Genomic DNA, 21,687 nt, shown 5'->3' with positions numbered 1-21,687 from the left:
GATCCGGTGTCAAAGGCGTGTACATTTCTGCGTCTCATTTCTCCTTCTGCGCTGACCGAACATTCTAATTGCTTGCTGGGTGGGCCTATCCCTTTCACTTAGACTCCGTTCCCTCTGTTCTTTGTCCTCGTTCCCTGGCTCCTCCTCCTGGAGTTGATCGGTTCCTTTGATCTATCTCAATCTCCTATCTCGGACAGGCCCCTCCTCCGGATCGCAGGATCTATGACAATGCATCATACCGCCCCCGAAAAGTCCTCCCCTTCCACCAACGGCCACGCGAACGGTGATTCTAAGTACGACATGACCTCTCCTTCCACCATTCGTCAGAAGTTTCTGTCTGCTCCGTCCGACCTGGGACTCGTCCTGGTCGGTTTCTCTGGTGGTCAATGTAAAGAAGGAGTCGATGCCGCTCCCACAGCTCTGGTAAGCGCAGGCCTACTGGATCAAATCAGTGATGAGTTGGGTTACAAGCTCCATGGAGACCGCGAGGTTCACAACTTCAACGAGATGAGATCTGCGTCCGACGAACCACATAGGGGCATGAAGAACCCGCGGTCAGTCTCCGCCGTCACCGAGATATTGGCATCACAAATTTATGAGCAGGCCAGACAAGGGAGAATGGTGCTCACTTTGGGCGGAGATCATAGCATTGCCATCGGAACCATTGCCGGGACCGCCAAAGCCATCCGTGAGAGATACAGTGGGCGAGAAATGGCTGTTATCTGGGTTGATGCCCATGCTGACATCAATACCCCGGAAACGTCCGAGTCGGGCAACATTCATGGCATGCCTGCCGCTTTTGCCACGGGACTAGCCACTTCCGACCAAAAGGACATCTTCGGCTGGCTGCAAGATGACCAGAAAATCAGCACGCGAAAACTTGTCTATATTGGTTTACGAGACGTCGACAAGGGTGAGAAGAAGATTCTCCGAGACCACGGCATTCGAGCTTTCAGCATGCATGACATCGACCGACATGGGATTGGACGTGTTGTGGAAATGGCTCTCGCTCATATCGGAACAGATACACCCATCCATCTCAGCTTCGATGTCGATGCCCTAGATCCCATGTGGGCACCTAGCACCGGGACACCCGTTAGAGGGGGCTTGACTCTGAGAGAAGGTGACTATATAGCCGAATGTGTTCATGAGACTGGTCAATTGGTCGCCATGGATTTGGTCGAAGTCAACCCGAATCTTGAAGTTGCGGGAGCTTCTGAAACCGTCAGGGCCGGCGTTTCTCTGGTTCGTTGCGCCTTGGGAGATACCTTGCTGTAAATGGCCAGGTCAGATCAGCACGAAGGGTGAAACCTGAAGTGGATATACGAATTTTTATTTCTTTTTTTTTCCAGGTAATGAAAGACAAGAACCAACGAGATCCAGAAGAATATCATGAGCACGAAAAGATTCAAAAGGGTAACAGAAGTGAGAAGGCTGGCTAAGGAGCTAAGCAGGGTCTCCTTGCCAGTCCGGTTTAGCGCATCACAGAACTACAGTAGATATGGTGGTGGTGCTAACCCTGTATCCACATTCATCTTTGAGGAATTTCTTTCCCTGAACTATGCAATTCCTTTCTGTTCGTGCCTGGGATTTCTTACTAGTCAACTGCTCACTTTACATTTCAGTTCCGGGGGAGAGCCGTCCCAGACTCCTGCACCTCAAATACTGAAAAAGGACAAGAGGCAAACAGATCAATGAAAGCCTGACCTTCACCCAACATTTTCCTTCTCATTGCTACTTGCTGGTGCTTCGCTCAGTGATATGTGGCGGTTGCAACACTCCTCATCCTCTCTCCCTTTTCCCCCAAGTTAACAAACTGAACCGAGTCAATTTATTTCTGTCTCTGCCTCTGTTTCTGTTTATGCTCATTGAATCTCGATCTCACGCTCATGCCCTGACCTGCTCCTTGCCAGCCTCCCGGCGGGTGAAAGTCATAAAACACTCCCCCAACCCCATCGTGAAATGATCCTTACTCTCTCCTAACAATTTTTGGCCTGTCTCCCCTGGCGCAAGACTCACATCGAACCGTCTCACCAACTGAGCCGTGAGGAGTCGGATTTCCATGTACGCCAAGTTCTTGCCAATACAGGCGTATGGGCCGGTGGAGAAAGGCGCAAACGCGTCGCGGTGGAACATGAGTTCGGAGGAGCGAGAGCCGAAGCGTTCAGGGATGAAGGTCTGGGGGTCGGCGTAGATTGTGGGATCTAAGAACGAAGTAAATTAATCAATACAAAGTAATGAGTTGATTAGGTAGGTAGTTAAGCCTGTAGATAGGAAAGGGGAAAGGGGTGGTTGAGTGGGCATGGAAGATGGAAACAACTAAAAAGACAGAGAGATATATGTAATAGAGAAAAGTTGGGGGGGGGGGGGGGAAGGAAGGCAGACTCACCTCTCGCCATCACATACTGCGGCATCTGAATGACCGTAAATCCTGGTATATAGGTGCCCGCGATCTCGACACCCTCAGGCGGCGTCTTTCTAAACACCCCACTGGGAACCGGCGGATGAAGACGCAACGTCTCGTTGATAACACCATTCAACAGCAGTGCGTCCTGGATTTTCTGATGCTCAATCTCGCCATCATTGCTGTCCTTTAGCAACATGTCCAGTTCCTCTCTCAGACGCCCCATCAATCCCTTCTCCGTCGCGAGATGGTAGAACAAATGCACCAGCGTCGCGGCCGTCGTATCGCTCCCCGCCACGATAATCAGTCGACTATCGCCTTGTAACATGGGGAGCTGAGTATTTTGCGCTTCCGGCGTCGATGCGTTGTAATGTTCAATCAGCGTATATGTGATATCTCGGTCCTGATCGGTGTTTGCTTTGTGCTGAACCTGGACTTTCATACGGGCATCGAGTTGATCGGAACAATACCCGATGAATTTCCAGTATCCTGCAGCCAGGCCAGGAATGGCTGTCATGAGGCGGAAAACCCAGGGAGGTAAGCAGAAGCCCATGGGGTCCATGCCTAAATTGAGCAGGCGAATGGCCCAGTGCAGTTCGCCGGATTCGAGCATGTGGAAGGATGTGCCGAAGCCGAGGTCACCCATCACGTCGAAGGAGTACAGATTGAACCATTTGGACATGTCGAGGGGTTGGCCTACATACACAAGTATCAAAGTGAGCTGACGGAGGTGATTTTTGATTTTTGATTTTCCTTTTTTTTGGGTCGGGCAAGAAAACGCAGATCGGAATACAGGCGCGACGGCAGATAGAAGATAGGAGATAGAAGACAGGACACATTTGATATATTTTATACGTACCATTGGACTCATCCAACTTCTCAATCAACAACTCGTTATACCGTCGGACACGAGACTCATAGCCACGCAGGGCCTTGTCACTGAATGCTGGGCTCCAGATCCTTCTTCGACGATCATGTTGCGCACGATCTCGACACGTGTGCATTGAAATCAGCGGCACATCCTGTGAGTACCATTGGGCCTTGGAACATTTGGACTTGATGCCCGAAATGACTTCGACACCGTCCGGGTGCGTGACCGAGATATCGTTGGGTCCAATGCGTACAAAGGGCCCATATTTCTGGTGCAACGCGAGAAGGGTATGGTGACTGTTCATCTTCGCAGCGACGCGCAGGACAAAGTCGAACCTTGACAGGCGCATCCAGAACGGTCCAGGAATTTGGTTCAGCGGGTTGAAAAAGAGTCGGTAAATGATGAGGCTGGTGTAGAGTCCCGCAAGGTACAGGGTGGCATATTTGGCTGTGAAAGCCATGGCGTCCCTGGTGGGTGTGCGGCCATAGTGAGATTTGGCGACGATGGTAATAGTACACCCCAACAAAAAGGCTTGAACATAGCGTAATGGATAGAGATGGCGTTCACCGATTTTAAAGAAGAATAGATGTGAGGCCACACCAGTCAAGGCGACGGCAAGGAGCAGATAAGGTGAAGACATGATGAAACAGACGAAGGTAGAAAACGCCGCCGAAGGAGAAGATCGAATGACATCAAAGGAGATATAACTCTGCCTTGTCATAAGTTTTACATCGTCGGCAGCCGTGGTACGACAGGTGGTACATTGCAATGAACCGAGGGTATATTGGAAAGCGGAGGCTGGTGAGTGCTTCCATAATCGAGGTTAGCCAACTATAGAATGGTTGGGCAACCAAACTGAGGCCATCATCAATCTCCATCGGTGATCGATCGACATGTCATATGCATTAGTGTGACCAACTGTAAATGCCGTCCTGCATCTGTCCTGCGGGGTGCCCAGAAAATGGGTTGAACTTAATATTGGCGACTCAAAACTGACTCGGTGGTGTCGACAGATCATCTCGAGATAACGTCTCGAAAAATACTGTAATCTCGAGATCCAAGTATGGTGTCCATGGAGACTCTTGCTTCGAGGTCGGAGCAATCAATTGTCGAGTCAGACGGGGACGCGGAGGGATTTGCTGACAAACCGGGTACGTGAGATGCATTTAGTGTCGAAATGTGGTTCTGTTCATGGAGCCCATGGATGAGGCCTTCTCGGAAGAAGAATGCCCTTTGCGTTCAACAGGAAAATAACACCAGAGAATGGGCATGATCCGTTGTCATTCGTTCCCAAGTAACAATCGATGAAGTGCTTTCTCCGCTTCTGGAGCTCGCATATCGCTTTTCCGTTCATGTCTCATCATTTGTCCCATCAGGAATTGAATCTTTCCGACCTTCCCTTTCTCCACAATATCTTTGACATGTTGAGGGAATTTCTCGATGATCTCCTTCGCAATTGCCTCGTAAACGTCCGAGGTCATCTCCGAATAACTCAGATCCTCTTCTCTAATAATCTCGGCTAGTTTTCGCTTGTCGCCGTGGTATAAAAGTTTGAGTATATGTTTGGCAGAGGCGCCAGTGATCTCATTCGCTCGTAATCGGTAGATAAGATCGGCCAATGCTCGTGAAGAAACAAGCCAATTGGACCAGGAACTCTCGTCAGTGGCGAATAGAGCTCCCAACTCATGCAAGACCCAGTTTGCAGCAATTTGTCCAAAGTCGCTGGGTGTGCCGGTTTGTATACTGAGACTTATCAATTCGTCAACAACTTCTTGAAAATATATCAGCCGGTCGCCGTCATCAAGGGATGTCAACGTTCTCGCGTCGGCGGTCGAAACCCCGTATTGCATTTCCAACATATTGATCAGTTCATCCGGGGTAGGCGGTAATCTCGTCTTGACCCACTCGACCAAACCCAAGTCAATGTGGAGTGGCGCAATGTCCGGATCCGGCATATATCTGTAATCGACTTCGCCCTCTTTGCCTCGAAGTCTTCGAGTCTCACTGGGCATTGTGAGGGACCATCCGCGAGTCTCTCCCTCTACCGTTCCACCACTCTCAAGAACCTTGATTTGGCGATCTCTTTCTGCCCTGATTGCATCTTCAATCCCCTTGAACGTACTGAGGTTCTTGATTTCGGTCCGTTGACCCAGCCCAGTCACGCCACCGTAAGCGGAACCTCCCCCGGCCTCGCCTCGACGACGAACAGAAACGTTCACATCTGCCCGGAGACCACCTTGTTCCATTCCCGTGGTGACAGCATCGACCGCATACAAGATTGCCTGGACTTTTCGAACATAGGCCGCAGCATCTCGTGGAGAATGTAGATTTGGTAGTGAAATGATCTCAATCAAGGCTTGACCACAACGGTTAAAGTCCATCAACACGGTAGTGCTGTCCTGCTCCTGAGTTCGAGCCGTGTCTTGTTCCAATTGCACCTGTTTGATCCCCACCGTGACTGTTCGACCTTGTTCAAGTCCATCATTTTCATTGAGCACAATTGCTCCATTTCTGGCGAAAGGATGGTAGTATTGAGTAATTTGATATCCAGCGGGTTGATCGTGATAGAAGTAATGTTTTCGATCGAAGTGACTGATTTGTTCTATGGTACATCCTAAAGCCAATGCCGCGCGAAGTGCGGGCAGAACGACGGCGCGTTGAAAAACCGGCTGACTGCCCGGCAAGGCAATATCAAAGGCAGAGACCTGAGAATTCGGCTCGGTGCTTGGAGCCGTAACGGCGGCTGGATGCTGTCAGCTTAGATGTCGAAATAAAGGGATAAGTATTACATGAGAAGAGCTTTCTGGGGGCATTGAGCTGGGCATGGATTTCGATGCCAACCGTCAGTTCCCAGTCGTCTAGAATATCCGCGCTCCTAGGACTTGGAGCTTCTGAAGCCGTTTTTGCGGCCTTTGCAGCATCTTTCAGTTTCTTGCGAAGTGGAACACGGCCGTCTTGCCATCGTGACGCACCAGAATGGAATTCGCGTGAGGGAAAAGAGCGGTAATGCTGAATGACAAATGGAAGAAGTGTACAACAGAGACGCCGGGTAGAGCAGTGGAGAGTCAGACTTCTCCATCTTGGGTGCATAGGCTGTGGAAGAGCACCAACATCGGTGGGACAGCCTAGAGAGAAGTGTGGATGGAAGAGTTAATGCGATACAAGAACGACTCGAGAACGGGCTCAGCTGTGGTGAAAATAGAAGGGCAACGACATCCGCAGTTCGTGTACGTCGCCGAAGGGCGTTGGCCGGGATAATTGATCCTCCGGAATCCGGCTTCCCAGTAGGTTGCGGTTCCCCTCGTGAATATTTTTCGACCACCAGGCTGTATCTCGATATTATAATATCATTTCTCCGGGTCTGATTTCCGTTTCTTTCGACCGTTGATTTCTTGGAAAAACATCGGCAATCTATCAGAATGTCTGCAGAGGCAGGGCAAACACTTGCCCTTTTATGCGCATTACCGTCCAACCGCTAGTCATCATTCCTCCTCACCCAACAACTTGAGCTCGTGCCCACCACAAGCTGCGCGCGCCAACGAACAAACATCTTGTCCCTCTTGACTATAAATTCCCCAATTCCGTTATTTTCTTAGTCTGACGTCTACATATTGCGTTGGAGCCCTCCATACTTGGCTTGGACAGCTTTTCCGATTCACAATGCTTGAATATCAATCTCCGGCGTTTCTCTTCTCCTCGCTTCGGCCTCCTCTCTCCTAAGCTTTCGATCTTTCCTGGTTTTGGGTCATGGGCCGACTCATATCTCCTACACCGGTCGTTATCGGCGTATTACTGGGAGCCGGTGTTTTGTATTTCACGCATTCGTATTTCTCTTCGCCTCCAGAATCACGGAGCGAAGAGGAGTCTTCAGAGATCGATCATCCCGTACTGAAGAATCATTCAAACATACGCTCATACCAAACCAAGCATGCTGTATACCCTTCGATAAGAACATTTTATCACCCTCATGCTCATGCAGAGAAGCTTCAAGCCATTGCAGATCTGCCATTATTGGTATTCATCCACGGTTTGGGAGGATCTTTACCACAGTTTGGCCCTCTCCTAGGCAGTCTGATCAACGTCGCACCATGTTTCGGCATTGAACTCCCGGGCCATGGCATGTCCGCCTTTTCACCCAAGGATTACCAGGCCTATACAATCGAGGCCTTCTCAGATCTGTGGCAGACTGCTGTTGAGGATGTTTGCGCCGAGAAAGGACACAAGAAAGTGGCCTTTGTGGCACATAGCATGGGATGCTCAATTGCAGCCATATTAACAACGAACCCAGCATTCCCCTTGGATATTAGAGGAATGGTTGACATATGCCCTCGAGCTACAGCGCCTTCACCAAGTGAAGCAGCTTCGGCCAGACGATTTCTATCACTCCCGGATGCCGTGCTCGATCTTTTACGAGCATTGGATAGGCGAGGGGGAGTCAATTCCAAGAGCGTCGAAAGAATGGCCGGTAAGGCCGCAGGGATAGATCTCCGACGCCTACAACTGGCATTCAATAAAAACTTCAAGACCCCTGTCTGGAAGAGATCGGCGATTGGATGCCTGCCACGATATGATGCTTCTGGAGAACTGCACGGCGGTTTGCCGGGAAAGACTACATGGGAAAAAATCAGAGTGCCTCTTTTCCTTATTGCAGGAGAATCAGATACAGTCACAAAACCGAAAGAGGTCGCAAAGATCGTCTCATTCCTACAACCACCAGCAGAGAAGATGGCTAGCGGGGCGCCATCAGACGCACCCTTTCCAATAGCCGATGCTTCTCCCAACGAAACAACCGACTTCGACACCTCCGAGGCTAATGCAATGTCTGATGAACGCAAATTCGGCATTCGTCCCTCCACGAACGAATTGTCTAGCCATAACTCTAACACCACCAAAACAGCCATTCTCCCAGCCCCGGCAGCCCACGCCCTCATGTATGATCACTGCACATACCGAACAGTCGCCGGCCTAATCGAAGACTTTCTATCTCGATACGTCTCCCCCCAGCTATCGCTAGGTTGGCAACTCCAACAACTCACGACCAGCGGCAAATGGGATGTGAAGAACCTCGAGAAATGGAAAAAAGTGTTACCCGTTTCCGCGCCCATCGGGCCGTCTGGCATCTTCCGCGCGATGAAGACACTCCGGGAACAGGACGAAGAACACTCTCCTTCGATCTTCCTTCGCAACTGGCGCGACAAGATCTTCGCCATCATCGACATCTCGCACGACAGCCCCGTCTACGACCCCCAAGCCCTCGAGCGGGGTGGGGTTGAATACCACAAATTCCCGACTGTGAGCAAAGTGCCACCAACCCTCGTCGAGGTCGCCGATTTCATCGCTCTTGTCGACCGTCTGCGCCGTGAAAAAGGCCACGCCAACAAAGCCATCGGTGTCCACTGCCATTACGGTTTCAATCGCACCGGCTTCTTTATTGCTTGCTATTTGATTGAGCGCATGGCGTATCGGCCGCAGGATGCGGTTGACGCGTTCGCCCGTGCAAAGCCGCCGGGCATCAAGCATGATCACTTCATCGATACGTTGTTCATGCGCTACCACGTTGGCTTGAAGAAGACGCCGACTATGAGGAGCATGTCGATAGAATCATCCTAATGCGAACAAGATCATAATCACCGAACTAATTAACAATCTTTTATGCACCTCTTCTCTTTTCGCTTGCGTCCTGCTATGCTAATGCTGATGTCATGGGGTCGTATCTTATTAATGCCGCGGTTGGCCTTTTGATCAAGCCAAACCTGCACGACAATGACTATGAAAATCATATCTCCCGAGCATCCATTCCCCCTCGTCCCATGTCAGACGACGTACGTGATCCCTGCAAAACGAAATGGAAGGAGAAACCCAAAGCGTTCCCGTTCGGTATCATACTATAGTCATCACATCAAAGTACCTTCAAATCCACGAAAGCCTTGAGCACGGCTGAATCGATTCTGGTCAGCCATTCCTGCTCGAACGCGGCGGGTCCCCCTGCACGGTCCATCGCGTGACGGAGCCTCGTGGCAATGAAATCGCGGATGTTAATCGTGTAGATGGGGTCGGCGTTGCTGACGGCGCGTTTCCGGGCGTCTTCGGGCGTCGCGTCCGGCCACTCCGGCACTTCGCCCGGCCTGTTATGCCAGAGGTAGTCACCCTCGCTTTCATCGGAGGCTTCTTGACCCAGCTCCACGGCGACGTCGGTCCAGATCGTCAGGAGAGACTGCAAATTTTCGAACATGAGTTGTGGGAAGGGTGGGGTTGTGGCGGTGAGAAGGTTCGTCAGTGCGAGGATTTGGAGCTTCTTGCGCAGGATGTCACCGATGCTGTCGATTGAGTGGAGCCATTCGGTCAGTAGCCACTGAGTCGGGGGCGAGGACGTGGGAGATCCTGCAGCAGAGGTTGAGGGCGATGTGGATGTGATATTCGTGGCGGCGATGGCTTGAACGAATTGATCGGGAGATAAGAGGACGACACGCGAAAGGAGTGTGAAGAGACATGCTTCTCCCGGACTGATTATTTCAGGCGGTCTGCGGTTTGGACGGGGGTCCTGATGGTATTCGTGGGCTTCTTTAAGGAGTTCTAGAATTGATGCGAGATAGCCGGTGCTGAGCATGGATTCAAGTAAGTGAGTGAGGGCCTGCTGGGGGTTGAGTTCTGAGTAGGATTCGATGGAGATTGTGGAGACGACGTTCTCGAGAACGTGCGGTGCGAGGGTTCCATCTCGTGTACGGGTCGACGTAAGCATTGGCAACAGGTCTTTCATTTTCTGGAGGAACGGGGTCAGGAATTGAGGGGATAGAACTGTTGTGGGTGAGAGGATAGTGTATGATTCGACAATGTCGAACATTTGGCGAAGAAGCTCGCTACCCATGTCGAGCAGAGGGAGGAGAGATTGAGATAAGGAAAGGAGATCTGCTGAGGCTCCATCCTTTGGTGTTTGTTGCAGAATCGCCGCCCAGAGATCGAGCGCTTCTTCAAGGAGATAGACAATGGCCTCGGATTCTGGCTGGACGGAATCATGAATGATGGACAGGACGGCACCATGGTAGGATAAACTCTTCTGGCCAAGGCTGTTGACGATTGCAGTAATCATGGTCAGTATGGCTTGCTTCATCAAATGTTCTTCACCGGATTCTGTCCACAGAGGCGGGAGCATGGACATGATTCCTTGTGCGTATGGCTCAATATGACCCTCGAGTTTGGTTACTGCCACTCGGACCGTTTCAAGGAGTGCCATCTTTGTTTCAGACAGCTCGGTCTCGGCAATGAGAGACATAAGACTCTCGAGCAATGGGGTGGCATATGGCTGGAAGTCAGCGAACTTGAATTCGAATGGTTCCAGAACTAGACGCAATTGGCGACCTGCCGTGACTCGAACAACATGGTCGTTGAGTTGATCGCGATTCGCTAGAAGATGCGTGAAGATCTGATAGACGGCAACTCGGTCGAGAGATTCTGGTTTGATTGGAACCCACTGGCCAAGCAAAATTGCCGTTCGTCGCCGAAGGAGATTGTAGTTGGGCCGATTCATCTGTACCTCCGGCACAAGCGTTGTACGTACAAAGGTATTGAAGTCGAGAATGTCTTCCAAGCAAGCTGCGGCAATGCCAATGGCGGAGTAGAGACTGTCTTTCAGCAGAACATTGTTACTATCGGTCGTACCATATTGTTGAAAGACCTGAAGCAGGCGGGGTACGAGAAGCTCTTTGAAGTTGATGACGAGGTCAAGGAACAATTTTTCAGAACACGAACGGATTGAAAATTCCCATGCATCTGCGATTTCTTCTTCACGTCTTTCCCATTCGTCGGGTTCTTGCTCCCAATCTCTCAAGTCGGAAGGTCGAAGGACGAAATATTGTGTCACCAGGATCTCCATGAGCTGAATGACAAAGCCTTCTGTTAGGACCGTGTTTTTGACAAAATCAACAGCGTTCTTCCTGTCCGCCTTGTCTTGTGGCGTTTGATACCTGAATGTTTGTACCGGGTTGAAAGCCATCTTCAGACAAGCTCGAAACAGCAGCAATGCTTTCAGTGAAAGCTTTTCGATCGGTGATTCATCCGTGCTGTCTCCATTCCGATAAACAGCCCAGTCAAAATTGCTTTGTAGGGCCGTTTTGGCATCACTTCGACTGATGATATTCCACGATCGATTCAATATGTCTGTGCAGCCTAGAAGGACAAACGAGGCCGGGTGATTGCGGGCCATGTCCAGATAAAGCTTGGACAGTTGTAGAAGATGCTTCATAAGCATGTTGTGAAAACCCGCGGGCGGGCTTTGATTGTACGCGTTCCAGAAATTCTGCTGGTGGTCTTGCAAAAGAATCCAGAACTGGGAGACGTCTTGTTCACGATGTGGGCTCTCAAATCCCACAACAAGAAGCCGTCTTAGAGTCTTCAGCGCCGAATGACTGTTGACAGCACCGGCCAGATCAGACTGCGTTCCCCCTTGTTGCCACCTGGCGACCAAACTGATGTAAAGGCTGCCAAGCACCCGAAGAAGTTCCAATGAGACCTGTTGTAGGCTCTTTTTCGTCCGCTGGAGCCTTCCAGAAGCTAGCTCCTTTATGACTTGTAGGGTCATGGTCAAGATGTTGGAAGTGTACAGACTTGCGTTCAGATCATGACTCGCAGCACGCAGATGATGAATGATCACTGTGATAACTTCGGGCCAATCATGAGGGAACTCGTAGCGCACAATTTTTGCGAGCATCAAGGCATTCTGAAGGGCGAGAGCGGAGACCGGTTCGCGGAGACCGGCTTCGATGGATTTTGATCGGATGCGTTCTTTTTCACTCTTGTCGATGGCATTCAATGAGGTTTTGCGCCAATATTTGTCGATGCCATTTTTCAGTTGAATGATGGCCTGGAAGCGCACCTCATGACTCAAAGACAGATCTGCGTAGACGTCTTGGAGAAGAGCGTAATAGCCCGGTGTCTTCTCCCAATTTCCGATCTGCTGGGTGGCTACTTTGAGAGATTGGGCGGTAGGATGGGAAGCATTTGTGAGGGTGGAAATGACAGCAGTCCGACTTAGAGGGTTGGTTTCGCCCTCTGCTTCGATGGTGAAAGAGGGCATCACTGTTCCAACGGAGATTACGTGTGCTGTCCGACCATGATATTTGAAGAAGCCCGGGTGAATGAGAGAAGGAGAAAAGGTGAGGCTATCAAACGAATATATCTTCAAAATTGAGACCCAACAGGCTGATGGTGAAACAAAAACTGGAGGGCCAGTCTGATTGGATCCTGTAGAGGCGTGCATTAGTGGCCAAAAGACCGCCTAAGTTTTTGCGTAGTCTGGTTTTAAAACAGCGTGGAGACCGAGCCGAATAGAGAAACCAAACGCCACTAAAGGTCTGACAAAAAGCCATTGTACCAATTTTCATCGCTCTTTGCTACAATATCCTCATCGTCAGACGCCTCACACGTTATCCTCCCCGGCATTTCTTCTAGACTCTGGGACCGACCTCGGCTGCGCTGGGACTTTTCTCACAATTTCGACATAGATAACCTTCCCAAGAAACCCCCTCTTCCTCCAGTGGCCTCTCTTCCCATGAATTGACCATGTCATCCAGCAGCTTTGCCGCTGCTCAAGAGCGAATCTTAGCACGGCAAACTGCCAGGCAACAAGAAGCTCGCGCTGCCCATCGGCAGCCCGAGATCACGAATGGACGGTCTTCTCTGACGCGACTCACCCGGTCATTGCGCCCCGAATTGTCCTCGCTATGGTCGGCATTGTTGGAGTCTGAAGGAACGAGGCCAGCATTTCGAGTCGGCCAGGTCGACGCGGAACTCCTAGACGAAGAATTACTGGGCCTCTTGAAAACACAGGTTGGAGATGCCTTGAAGTACTGGGGTCCCCATCTCCAGGATGACTGGTCACAAGAAATCCTGCTCGTTCTTAGAGCGATCCTATTCAAACTTTCTATGTGGGACAACGACGCCTCATACGGTGCCTCTCTCCAGAATCTCCGGTATATCGACGGCCGCAAACCGAGTCTCGCATTACCCAGGCCCACCAAATGGCAAAAAGGTCTGTACGGATTGATTACAATTTTCGGGCGGTATGGTTGGGATAAATGGGAGGACTGGCTTGTTGATCAAGAGCGGGGATATACTGCTCCTTCTCATACAGTCCAAAGATTGATGCGATTCACCTCGTTCCTCTCAACCGCCCATTCTATTGCGGCGTTTTGCTCTTTCCTGGTCTTCCTCATCAATGGTCGCTATCGGACTCTCACAGACCGCCTTCTCAGTTTGAGGCTTGTCTCCCCTTCCAATCAAGTCAGCCGAGAGGTCTCATTTGAGTATCTCAATCGTCAACTTGTTTGGCATGCCTTCACTGAGTTTCTATTGTTTCTTCTTCCGCTAGTTGGCATCAGTCGGTGGCGTCGGTGGCTGACGAGAGCGTGGAAGAAAACGAAAGAGGCGATGAGATCTGATTCTGGTGGCGGTAGTGACGACGACATCAAAAGCGGGCCCCTTTCTTTCTTGCCAGAGAGGACGTGCGCGATATGTTATCAAGATCAGAACCCAGGCTCGACGTCTGAAGCCGAAATACTCGGAGCCAATACCAGCGCGGGGGGAGGTGTCATTGGTTCGGCTACCACGGATATCGTCAACCCTTATGAAACCATCCCGTGCGGATGCATTTACTGCTTTGTGTGCATAACTACCAAGATCGAGACTGAGGAGGGCGGAGGGTGGTCTTGTTTACGATGTGGTGAAATCATTTACCAGTGTCGGCCGTGGAATGGTGACGTTATTGTCGAGAAGAAGCAAAACAGCAAACCAGGAAAGTCGGTGGGTTTCTCCGTCGATGAAAAGGAGACAACCGAATTCGCCACAGGGGGGTCGTCTGAAGAATCCCCCGAACTGGTTGAATCAGCCCTCACGTCTAGTCAGTGGTCCATGGCAGATCAGGGCTCTCCAACCGGCTGAAGGTTCAGCACGATAAGCGGAGTTGCTGGGTCTCACCAGATGATCTTTTTGTGAGAATCCTTCTGAAAATGCTCATTTGGTTTGGGCCGATGCGCATCCATGGTGCCTGGCCTAACAATGCGATCCGAGGATCTTCGTGTTTAGGGGTCAATTCCGACGTGATACAAACAGCTACCAATACTACGTGTCCCGGAGGAGACCCAACGTGCCAAATAGGAGCTTCGATATGAACGACTATGCTCCCTCCGGCAAATTCCTCTCAGGTGTAGGTACTGCCATTGGCAATCAACTTCTCAAATGTTTCCTTATCATGGCCGGGAATCACTTGACCTCTAGTGGTCCTCTCCAATTGCTTCAATCGTTGGGTGCTTCGGAACCATGCTGGATGATCTCTTGCAAGCCAGCCTTGTGGAATACCATCACGCCACTGACAGCATATGTCAAATTCTGAAGCCAGCAACGAAATGGGAGATCCTTACATTTTCAATGACGTGGCAGTGGTCACTTATGAAAAGGAATGTACCACTATCGGGCATGTTGATTTGCATCCCGATCAATCCTGGACCGGGTCAGATCTTGTTGGATATGAAAAATGTCGTCGTATACTTACCGTCGGTGTGGCCGGGCAGGTGATGCAGAGTTATGCCTTGGCAGAAATCGAATGTTTGGTCATCGAAGGTTTTCCAGTTACCGTTCAATGTTAGCCTAGGACATTACTCCTTCGTCCAGACAACTTACAAGCTCAATTTGAGATAATGCTCCAGATACACACCCACATCTGCCCCAGTTGCAACAGACCAGAAAGCAGCTCTCAATTCTCGATCGTGGACCCAAATCTCGACGTCTTTCCGATCTAGAAACATGTCCAATCCGCCCGCATGATCGAGATGAAGATGACCAATAATAATCTTCTTGATATCTTCCAACTTGTTTCCAGTCGCCTCGACCGCTGCTTTCAACTCGTGCCTAGGCTCATAACGCACGCGAGCAAAGATATCTGAAAGAACAGGGCCCCAGATCTCTGGATAGTCCTTCCCACAGCCGGTTTCCCACAAAATCAGGCCTTCATGAGGATGCTCGACCAAGATGCAATACATGGGCAACTCTCTGCGCTTGTTCACGAAGGACTTGTTCTCCGTACTCTTCAAGCTCACGTTTCCACCACGTGTCACGAATGCTTCATCACATTCCAACCAGCCGACCTCGAGGACATGAAACTTGGTTCCTTTCGGACAGACATTTAAGATGTGGTTGGGTACGGCGCCGCGGTCGAGTTGTCCTTGAATACCGGCCATGGTTAGCAGGAGATAAGGGTCTTTTCAAAGTCTTGGAAGCAGGGAATATTCAATGCTCAGTAGAGGGAATCCCTGGACACGGAAACTGGATTTTGAGAAGGGGGGCTTTTACATAGGCCATTGCCGTGCTCGCCCCCGCATCTCATTCATTATCAACCGAAAAACTCCTCCAGTGCGGAGTGTGGTGAGGTTTAAGCGAGGAAATTGCCAACCGGGGTCCCATCATTGCTCAGAGGGGCATGGGGGCGGAGAAGAAGCGACGATACAGAGAGGTTCCCGAGAATGCTGTTAGCTTCTCGTAGGGGACAGGGTTGACGCAGTCCTCTGAGATTCGGTTCCGCACAAAGGGAAGACGAAGAGAGGGGAACGGGGATGGCAAGGGAAGTTGGTCGGTTAGTCGTTGGTCGTTTGATGATTATTGGTTGACGGCCATACACCGCCGATTGGACGGTTCTGGTGATTTTGCTACCATATCCGGAGGACGCCTCCAACCTTTTTGCCCAAGAAGCATCTCAGTCTTTGGATTGGTCTAGTTCAACCACATCTCTACCCATGTAAGATCAAGAAGGTCAACAGACTGTCGTATTGGGCATGGCATTAACTGGGATACCCGTTGTTGTAGATCCTATGTTCATGTTCTACCATCTGTACCTCATAGATGCTCCTCAAGCTCGGCGTCAAGACCAACTAGGCAACGTCATGAGGCTGAGATAGAGAGGGGGTGCTATGGCCCCTTCAAGGAGTACAATCCAAATCTTGACATTCTGGCCTCTTTGACCAAGTGACATTGGGAAAGCCAAATGTTCACCCCCTGGAAGAGTTCGTTTATGCCCGGAAATGTGTATTTTTACAATTCGTTCGGTCTTGCGCCTCTTCGCTGGCTGCTCCTTCTCTGCCTCATTTTCATCTTCGCCATCCTCGTGCCGTTCGCTTCCTCGCGAGAAGGAGTAGTGTTGACGCTCCGAAAAGTCACCCAACCCCAGTTTTGGATTGATTAAGGAATTATCAGAGAGCATGACAGGGCATACTGACCTCGTCGGACATCCAGAACGCCAACTTGCCATTGAGCATCCGGGCACCGAGAGTGGGCATGATGACGGAGTGTATGACTTTTGTGGCGAGGACAACAGTGGGAAGGTGTATTCCAAGAGTAAGGCTGTGCCCGAGAGACGAGGCCCAGGGAGACCCGAGGCTGCCACGCAGGGAATGGAGTGTGATGAGCAGAATGTGGCCCTCGAAGAACCTCGGCAAACTTGGGTGAATCGTGCTGACGAACAGGAAAGGGATAGAAGGTGCACAAGACCGGGGTTTGAATGGAAACTAGCCATGGCATTCTGGGAATGTTGCGGTCGAGGAAGAAGCAGATTCGGCTCGACATGTATGAATTCGGCGTGTGAACGACCCAAGGACACCCTCGTCAATTCATTTGACGCTCTCACACGTCTCTATCTGATTGTGCGGAATGGTCAGCTCTTCAGGGGCTGAATGAACAAAGACGCTGTCTGACATCCGTCGGGATAAAGTGTTAAGATATGCAAAGTACTACCTCTTTCGAAGACCTCTCACATGCGGGAAGCGTTGGCTTCTTGTTGACAGACTTGGTTGGTAGAGTCATGCATTTTCAATTGATCCCTCTCCCGCAGTCATCTGTCAAAGCATCTCACGCTGCTGTCTGGAGGCCTCAGACGAAGCTGCTGGAGTTTCTCAGGTCCAAAGTATGGAAAGAGCACTTGATTGTCGGCCAAAGCAGTGGTGGGTATAGCATGAAGATTGGGGATAGAGGATTCCGGACAAATAAGAGAGGTTGCGAGGAAATCTGCTGTTGAATTGGGCGGGTCGGCAGGGCCACTCTCGTACTTCCCACCACCAGATCCGGGCCCGTCTTAAGTTTGGATTGTAATTGTTCCACCATGATGCCTCGTATCGGCTCAAACTAGTGTAACAACTAACATTCGAGATGCAATGCGCCAGTACAGCGCCCCTCAAGTCACCCTCATTTGTTGACATCCACGAGCGGCTCTATCTTAACACGGAATACCGGCTAGCGTCGATCTGGATGCTTGTGTTCCTGCGACCATTCCCGGTGCGGCGGGAGGGAGTCATTTGCTTCGGGCCAAGGCATCCCGTGAGTCCAACTGACATTCCTCAGCGCCAAACACAGCCACCCGCGAGAACCAGCTATACCCTCACTCTCCTCCCCCTACTGACTCGCTCACATTCCTCTTCCACAGTTACGCCTATATCAAAGACATGAAAGGCCTCCACCCACACCCTTTTCTCCCGAACAAAACCACTCCTCTCTAACCGCCACACCCGAATCTACTCGAGAGCACGTCTCTCTCCCGCTCTCATATGCCTGACGACGAAGACCCCCTGTCATGGGACCTGGACTCTGCCATCAAGCTCCTCAATACTCTTTCCCTCAAGCAATATGATCCTGCCTCGGCACCAGGGCTGATTTCGCCTCCCGACGAGAATGCAATTGACAAACACAAGATCCATTCACTGGGGGATTTTTCCGCCCTCTGGGACTTCCTTGGTCGTCCTCAGCATGCCGATGAGAAGCCGGCTATGGAATTGGTCAAATACAAAGTCAACGATGAGCCTGTCGCCGAGCTTGACATAAATCAGCTTGACAAAGGCGTACGATGGAAAGATGAGGTGGATGGTGCAGATCTAGAGGACAATGTCCCACCCAACAAACTCGGTGCCTCATACATTCGCAACCAAAAGCGTACTGCAAGGAGAGCCAGAGCGAAGGAAAGAGCGCTCCAGCTTTCCGCACAGCGAAAGCCCTTATCCGATACGACAGACCTTGAATCTGCTGAGGAACTCGAATCCCTTCGTCGATCACCAGACCGAAGAGCTATAATCGACGACATTCTTGGTCGACCTAGACCCGTTCCTCGCGAGAACACTTCTCCCCCGACTTCCCCATCACCGCCCAAGGCTGAGGAAAGAAACCCGAAACGGGATTGGTCCCTATCAAATCCGTTTCTCTGGACTAGTCCAGGTGTTCCGTCCCCGTCGAAACGCACAGTCATTACTCCCCGTGATGGTCTATCTCCGCGACAGAGAAAACTAGCCCTCATCGCCGAATTAATGCGCCAACATCAAGAAGAGAAGAGATATTTGAAGAACTCGGCCCTTCTAGAACCCGCATTTACTCCCTTGAACATATCCAACATTGGCATTCATGTCTTCGTCGACATATCCAACATTTCCATCGGGTTCCATGACTGCTTGAAACTAGTCCATGGCTTGTCCCGCGAAACACGCCTCAAGCGTGTCCCACTTTCATTTCACAATTTCTCCCTCGTCCTGGAACGAGGTCGACCAGCAGCCAAACGAGTCCTAGTGGGATCCGACAAATACGCCGCGATCCAGCAGGCCAAGTCGATTGGCTACGAAACCAACATTCTCGAACGTGTGCACAAAGCCAAAGGGCTGACGCCACGCCAAAAGAAGTACCGCTCCTCAGGGGAGACAAGTGGGTCTGAAACGAACACGAATCTCTCCAATCCAGGAGCGGAGAAGTGGGTCGAGCAGGCTGTAGACGAAATTCTACACCTGAAGATACTCGAGTCGCTTGTCGACGCCGAAAAACCGAGTACGATCGTCCTCGCGACTGGTGATGCCGCGGAGGCCGAGTACTCGGGTGGGTTTCTCAAAATGGTGGAACGGGCTCTCGAGAAGGGCTGGTCCGTGGAACTCGTCAGCTTCAAACTGAATACCAGCAGCTTGTATAAAAAAAGGGAGTTCCGCCTGAAATGGGGCCCATTGTTCAAATGGGTCGAGTTAGACCCGTTTGTCGAGTTCCTCGTGGACGAGGAAGAGGACAATTAGATGAGACGGTTTGTCTCAATCATGTCAAGATGCTGGCTGGGCTCGACATGTCGTGATGGGTTGGAAGACATAGGACTGAAAGCCGGGCGGTTAAACGTTCCGAGACCAGCTTGATGTTCGTTGAGCGAGGTCGTGAACTATACCACGGTCTTTCGGCTTTGGGAACTAAATCTCTCCCGCCATGGTCCCAGAAAAGGTTCATCGGCGATATGAATGGCAACGAAGTCCAATATGATATATTCACTGGCTTCATCACTGTTGAATGGTGCTCTTCCATTCTAATCTATCCATAAATGGATCCCCATTCTCATTCCGTCAACATGCCATTTTCCTTCTCATAAATCTGTGTTCCAGCGAGTAGACCCCTCCCATCCCACTCTCTCTTCCTTCCTCCCCCCAACCAACAAGCCTATTGCCATTCGACGTGTTGATAAAGAATGAATGACATCCTACCAAAGTCCTCTGACCGTCAAGTAGTGAGATGAAAAGGGGGAGAACGCCCTCAGATTTTCTTCCCCTTCAACCCGCCCAACCTCATCCACAGCACGACATAGACACAAAAGCCCGCCATCAACATCCCACCACTAAAGCCCTGCATGCTCCTGAATCCATCGTTGGAAATCAGTTGGCCACCGATAGGGGAACCGATGAGGACAGCAACGGCAACGACGCTGAAGAGCACACCCGTCCGTACACCAATTTGATGGATGTGCGAGATCTGCGCGATACATGCGGGCAAGATGCTCACGACGGCGCCGGAGCTGAAGCCGAATATTAGGGCGAAAACGATGGTCGCGCTTGTGCCGGATGAGGGCAGCCAGAGGCATAGCGTTATCAGTGAAGTCAAGAGGGACATGGATAGATAGACGGTGAAACGGCCGCAGCGGTCGGCGAGGAAAGGGGGAATGGTACGGCCGAAGGTGCTCCCTGCATTGAGGATGGAGACCAGGTATTGGGCGAGGGAGTCGGGGACACCTCGGGCACGGGCTGTGAGGATGATAAATGTAAACGGGAGGAAGAGACCTAAGTCAGAGTCAACATCGATGTTAGCATGGTTTCCTATAGTGTGGAGGAGAGAGGCAGGGCCGAAGACTTACCAAGAAATGTAAGGAAGCTTCCAAACGCCAACAAAGCGAATGGCGTTTCCTTGAACGGCACCAAAAAGTCCCTTGGTCGCACAGGTTTGGGCTTAGGAGGGATGCGGCTGACAATAGTCATGTTGGCGATGATCATGAGACCCAAGATCAAGAAGGCGCAGATCCGCATGGTCCAGCCGAAGCCGACTTCTGGAATCAGCCTTTCGACCATGATGGGGAAAATGACACCGCCGATCGAAGAGCCTGTGGCTGCGATGCCGAGAGCGAGGGAACGGCGGCGGAAGAACCACGTTATCACGGCGGACATGGACGGGTAGAAGATCATCGATGCACCGAGCGAGGAGCATACACCTTGCGAGAGGAGAAATTGGTAGTATTCTTTTGAGATAGAGGCCATCATCAGGCCGAACGCGTGGAAAAATGTGCCCAGAAGGAGAATATAGCGCGGGCCGTAGTTGTCTAGTTTGTCGTCGTCGGCTCCAGTTCTGACACGAATGGCCCACCGACGATGGGTGATGATCATAGGGATAAGGGGATGAGGAAAGGGAGGCTGGGGAGAATGGATGGAGCCGTACCGTATGCTCTCCCGACCCAAATACCACCGGCAAACATCATAAAGGCTTCTAAACTGGGTATCCAAGCTACTTCTTGCGACGAGTAGTTTTTCAGTTGGTGTGATTCGTAGTATTCTTGAAAGACGCCGATGCCTGTTTCGAAATATTCATGTCAGAAGGGATGTTCGCTTTCCGGCACGAGGGTGGAGGGGGAGGAGAGGCAGATAACTGACAGTTGATCCAGCCGAAACTCACGACAATGCCGCATGCTGCCCCAAAGACAACGGTCCATGCTTTTATTCCTCCTTCTGGGAATTGCGAGGGGTCCATGGGATTGACGGGTTGAGGCGAGGAAACGGGCACAGCGGATGATCCATTGCCGGGTTCCATTTGCTTCTCAATCTGTCGAAGACCTTTTCGGTCCGAAGGCAGCTCTGCGTCGACATCCTTTTCGACATCGCTATTCATTGGCTTATCCATGATACAGGAGTTAGGCGAATCTGTTGCTTGAGTATTCTTTCGTTCGTCGGCAGGGTTCCGAAGGTTAAGCGTTGCCTCCGGAGGAACTACCGAAGGGTTTGTGAGCGTTGGGATACATTGTGTCCATCGTGGAGATGACATGTGTTGGCGACAGGAATTCTGCTGAAAACACAACGATCAAAGGAAAGGCAAACGTACTTTAGTAGAT

At 51.0% G+C, this 21,687-nt stretch overlaps 9 protein-coding genes across 9 annotated transcripts; 4 read left to right on the top strand and 5 right to left on the bottom strand.

Annotated features, from left to right (window-relative positions):
* Nucleotides 1-228: 228 nt before the first annotated feature.
* On the top strand, nucleotides 229-1,278 carry Z518_09908 (arginase; the record flags this gene model as incomplete). The annotated part of the gene is made up of 1 exon (XM_013412525.1): nucleotides 229-1,278. The coding sequence occupies one exon, from the start codon at nucleotides 229-231 to the stop codon at nucleotides 1,276-1,278; it is 1,050 nt and encodes a 349-aa protein (XP_013267979.1).
* Nucleotides 1,279-1,887: 609 nt separating this feature from the next.
* Nucleotides 1,888-3,915, bottom strand: Z518_09907 (uncharacterized protein; the record flags this gene model as incomplete). Its single annotated transcript, XM_013412524.1, has 3 exons — nucleotides 1,888-2,204; nucleotides 2,390-3,100; nucleotides 3,264-3,915. The coding sequence occupies 3 exons, from the start codon at nucleotides 3,913-3,915 to the stop codon at nucleotides 1,888-1,890; spliced, it is 1,680 nt and encodes a 559-aa protein (XP_013267978.1).
* Nucleotides 3,916-4,555: 640 nt separating this feature from the next.
* Z518_09906 (aspartyl/glutamyl-tRNA(Asn/Gln) amidotransferase, B subunit) lies at nucleotides 4,556-6,365 on the bottom strand (the record flags this gene model as incomplete). The annotated part of the gene is made up of 2 exons (XM_013412523.1): nucleotides 4,556-6,018; nucleotides 6,065-6,365. 2 exons carry the CDS (start codon nucleotides 6,363-6,365, stop codon nucleotides 4,556-4,558), a joined length of 1,764 nt encoding a protein of 587 aa, XP_013267977.1.
* A 657-nt stretch (nucleotides 6,366-7,022) lies between these two features.
* Z518_09905 (uncharacterized protein) lies at nucleotides 7,023-8,885 on the top strand (the record flags this gene model as incomplete). The annotated part of the gene is made up of 1 exon (XM_013412522.1): nucleotides 7,023-8,885. The coding sequence occupies one exon, from the start codon at nucleotides 7,023-7,025 to the stop codon at nucleotides 8,883-8,885; it is 1,863 nt and encodes a 620-aa protein (XP_013267976.1).
* Nucleotides 8,886-9,174: 289 nt separating this feature from the next.
* Nucleotides 9,175-12,345, bottom strand: Z518_09904 (uncharacterized protein; the record flags this gene model as incomplete). Its single annotated transcript, XM_013412521.1, has 1 exon — nucleotides 9,175-12,345. The coding sequence occupies one exon, from the start codon at nucleotides 12,343-12,345 to the stop codon at nucleotides 9,175-9,177; it is 3,171 nt and encodes a 1,056-aa protein (XP_013267975.1).
* A 485-nt stretch (nucleotides 12,346-12,830) lies between these two features.
* Nucleotides 12,831-14,207, top strand: Z518_09903 (uncharacterized protein; the record flags this gene model as incomplete). The annotated part of the gene is made up of 1 exon (XM_013412520.1): nucleotides 12,831-14,207. The coding sequence occupies one exon, from the start codon at nucleotides 12,831-12,833 to the stop codon at nucleotides 14,205-14,207; it is 1,377 nt and encodes a 458-aa protein (XP_013267974.1).
* A 259-nt stretch (nucleotides 14,208-14,466) lies between these two features.
* Z518_09902 (uncharacterized protein) lies at nucleotides 14,467-15,502 on the bottom strand (the record flags this gene model as incomplete). The annotated part of the gene is made up of 4 exons (XM_013412519.1): nucleotides 14,467-14,634; nucleotides 14,687-14,766; nucleotides 14,818-14,912; nucleotides 14,946-15,502. The coding sequence occupies 4 exons, from the start codon at nucleotides 15,500-15,502 to the stop codon at nucleotides 14,467-14,469; spliced, it is 900 nt and encodes a 299-aa protein (XP_013267973.1).
* A 2,352-nt stretch (nucleotides 15,503-17,854) lies between these two features.
* On the top strand, nucleotides 17,855-19,348 carry Z518_09901 (uncharacterized protein; the record flags this gene model as incomplete). The annotated part of the gene is made up of 1 exon (XM_013412518.1): nucleotides 17,855-19,348. One exon carries the CDS (start codon nucleotides 17,855-17,857, stop codon nucleotides 19,346-19,348), a length of 1,494 nt encoding a protein of 497 aa, XP_013267972.1.
* A 502-nt stretch (nucleotides 19,349-19,850) lies between these two features.
* Nucleotides 19,851-21,620, bottom strand: Z518_09900 (uncharacterized protein; the record flags this gene model as incomplete). Its single annotated transcript, XM_013412517.1, has 4 exons — nucleotides 19,851-20,371; nucleotides 20,446-20,904; nucleotides 21,021-21,152; nucleotides 21,233-21,620. 4 exons carry the CDS (start codon nucleotides 21,618-21,620, stop codon nucleotides 19,851-19,853), a joined length of 1,500 nt encoding a protein of 499 aa, XP_013267971.1.
* Nucleotides 21,621-21,687: the final 67 nt, after the last annotated feature.

Source organism: Rhinocladiella mackenziei (genome assembly GCF_000835555.1).
Source record: "Rhinocladiella mackenziei CBS 650.93 unplaced genomic scaffold supercont1.8, whole genome shotgun sequence".
Classification (NCBI taxonomy): domain Eukaryota; kingdom Fungi; phylum Ascomycota; class Eurotiomycetes; order Chaetothyriales; family Herpotrichiellaceae; genus Rhinocladiella; species Rhinocladiella mackenziei.
Note: the sequence above shows the minus strand (reverse complement) of the source record. Positions and strands in the feature narration are given on the sequence as shown.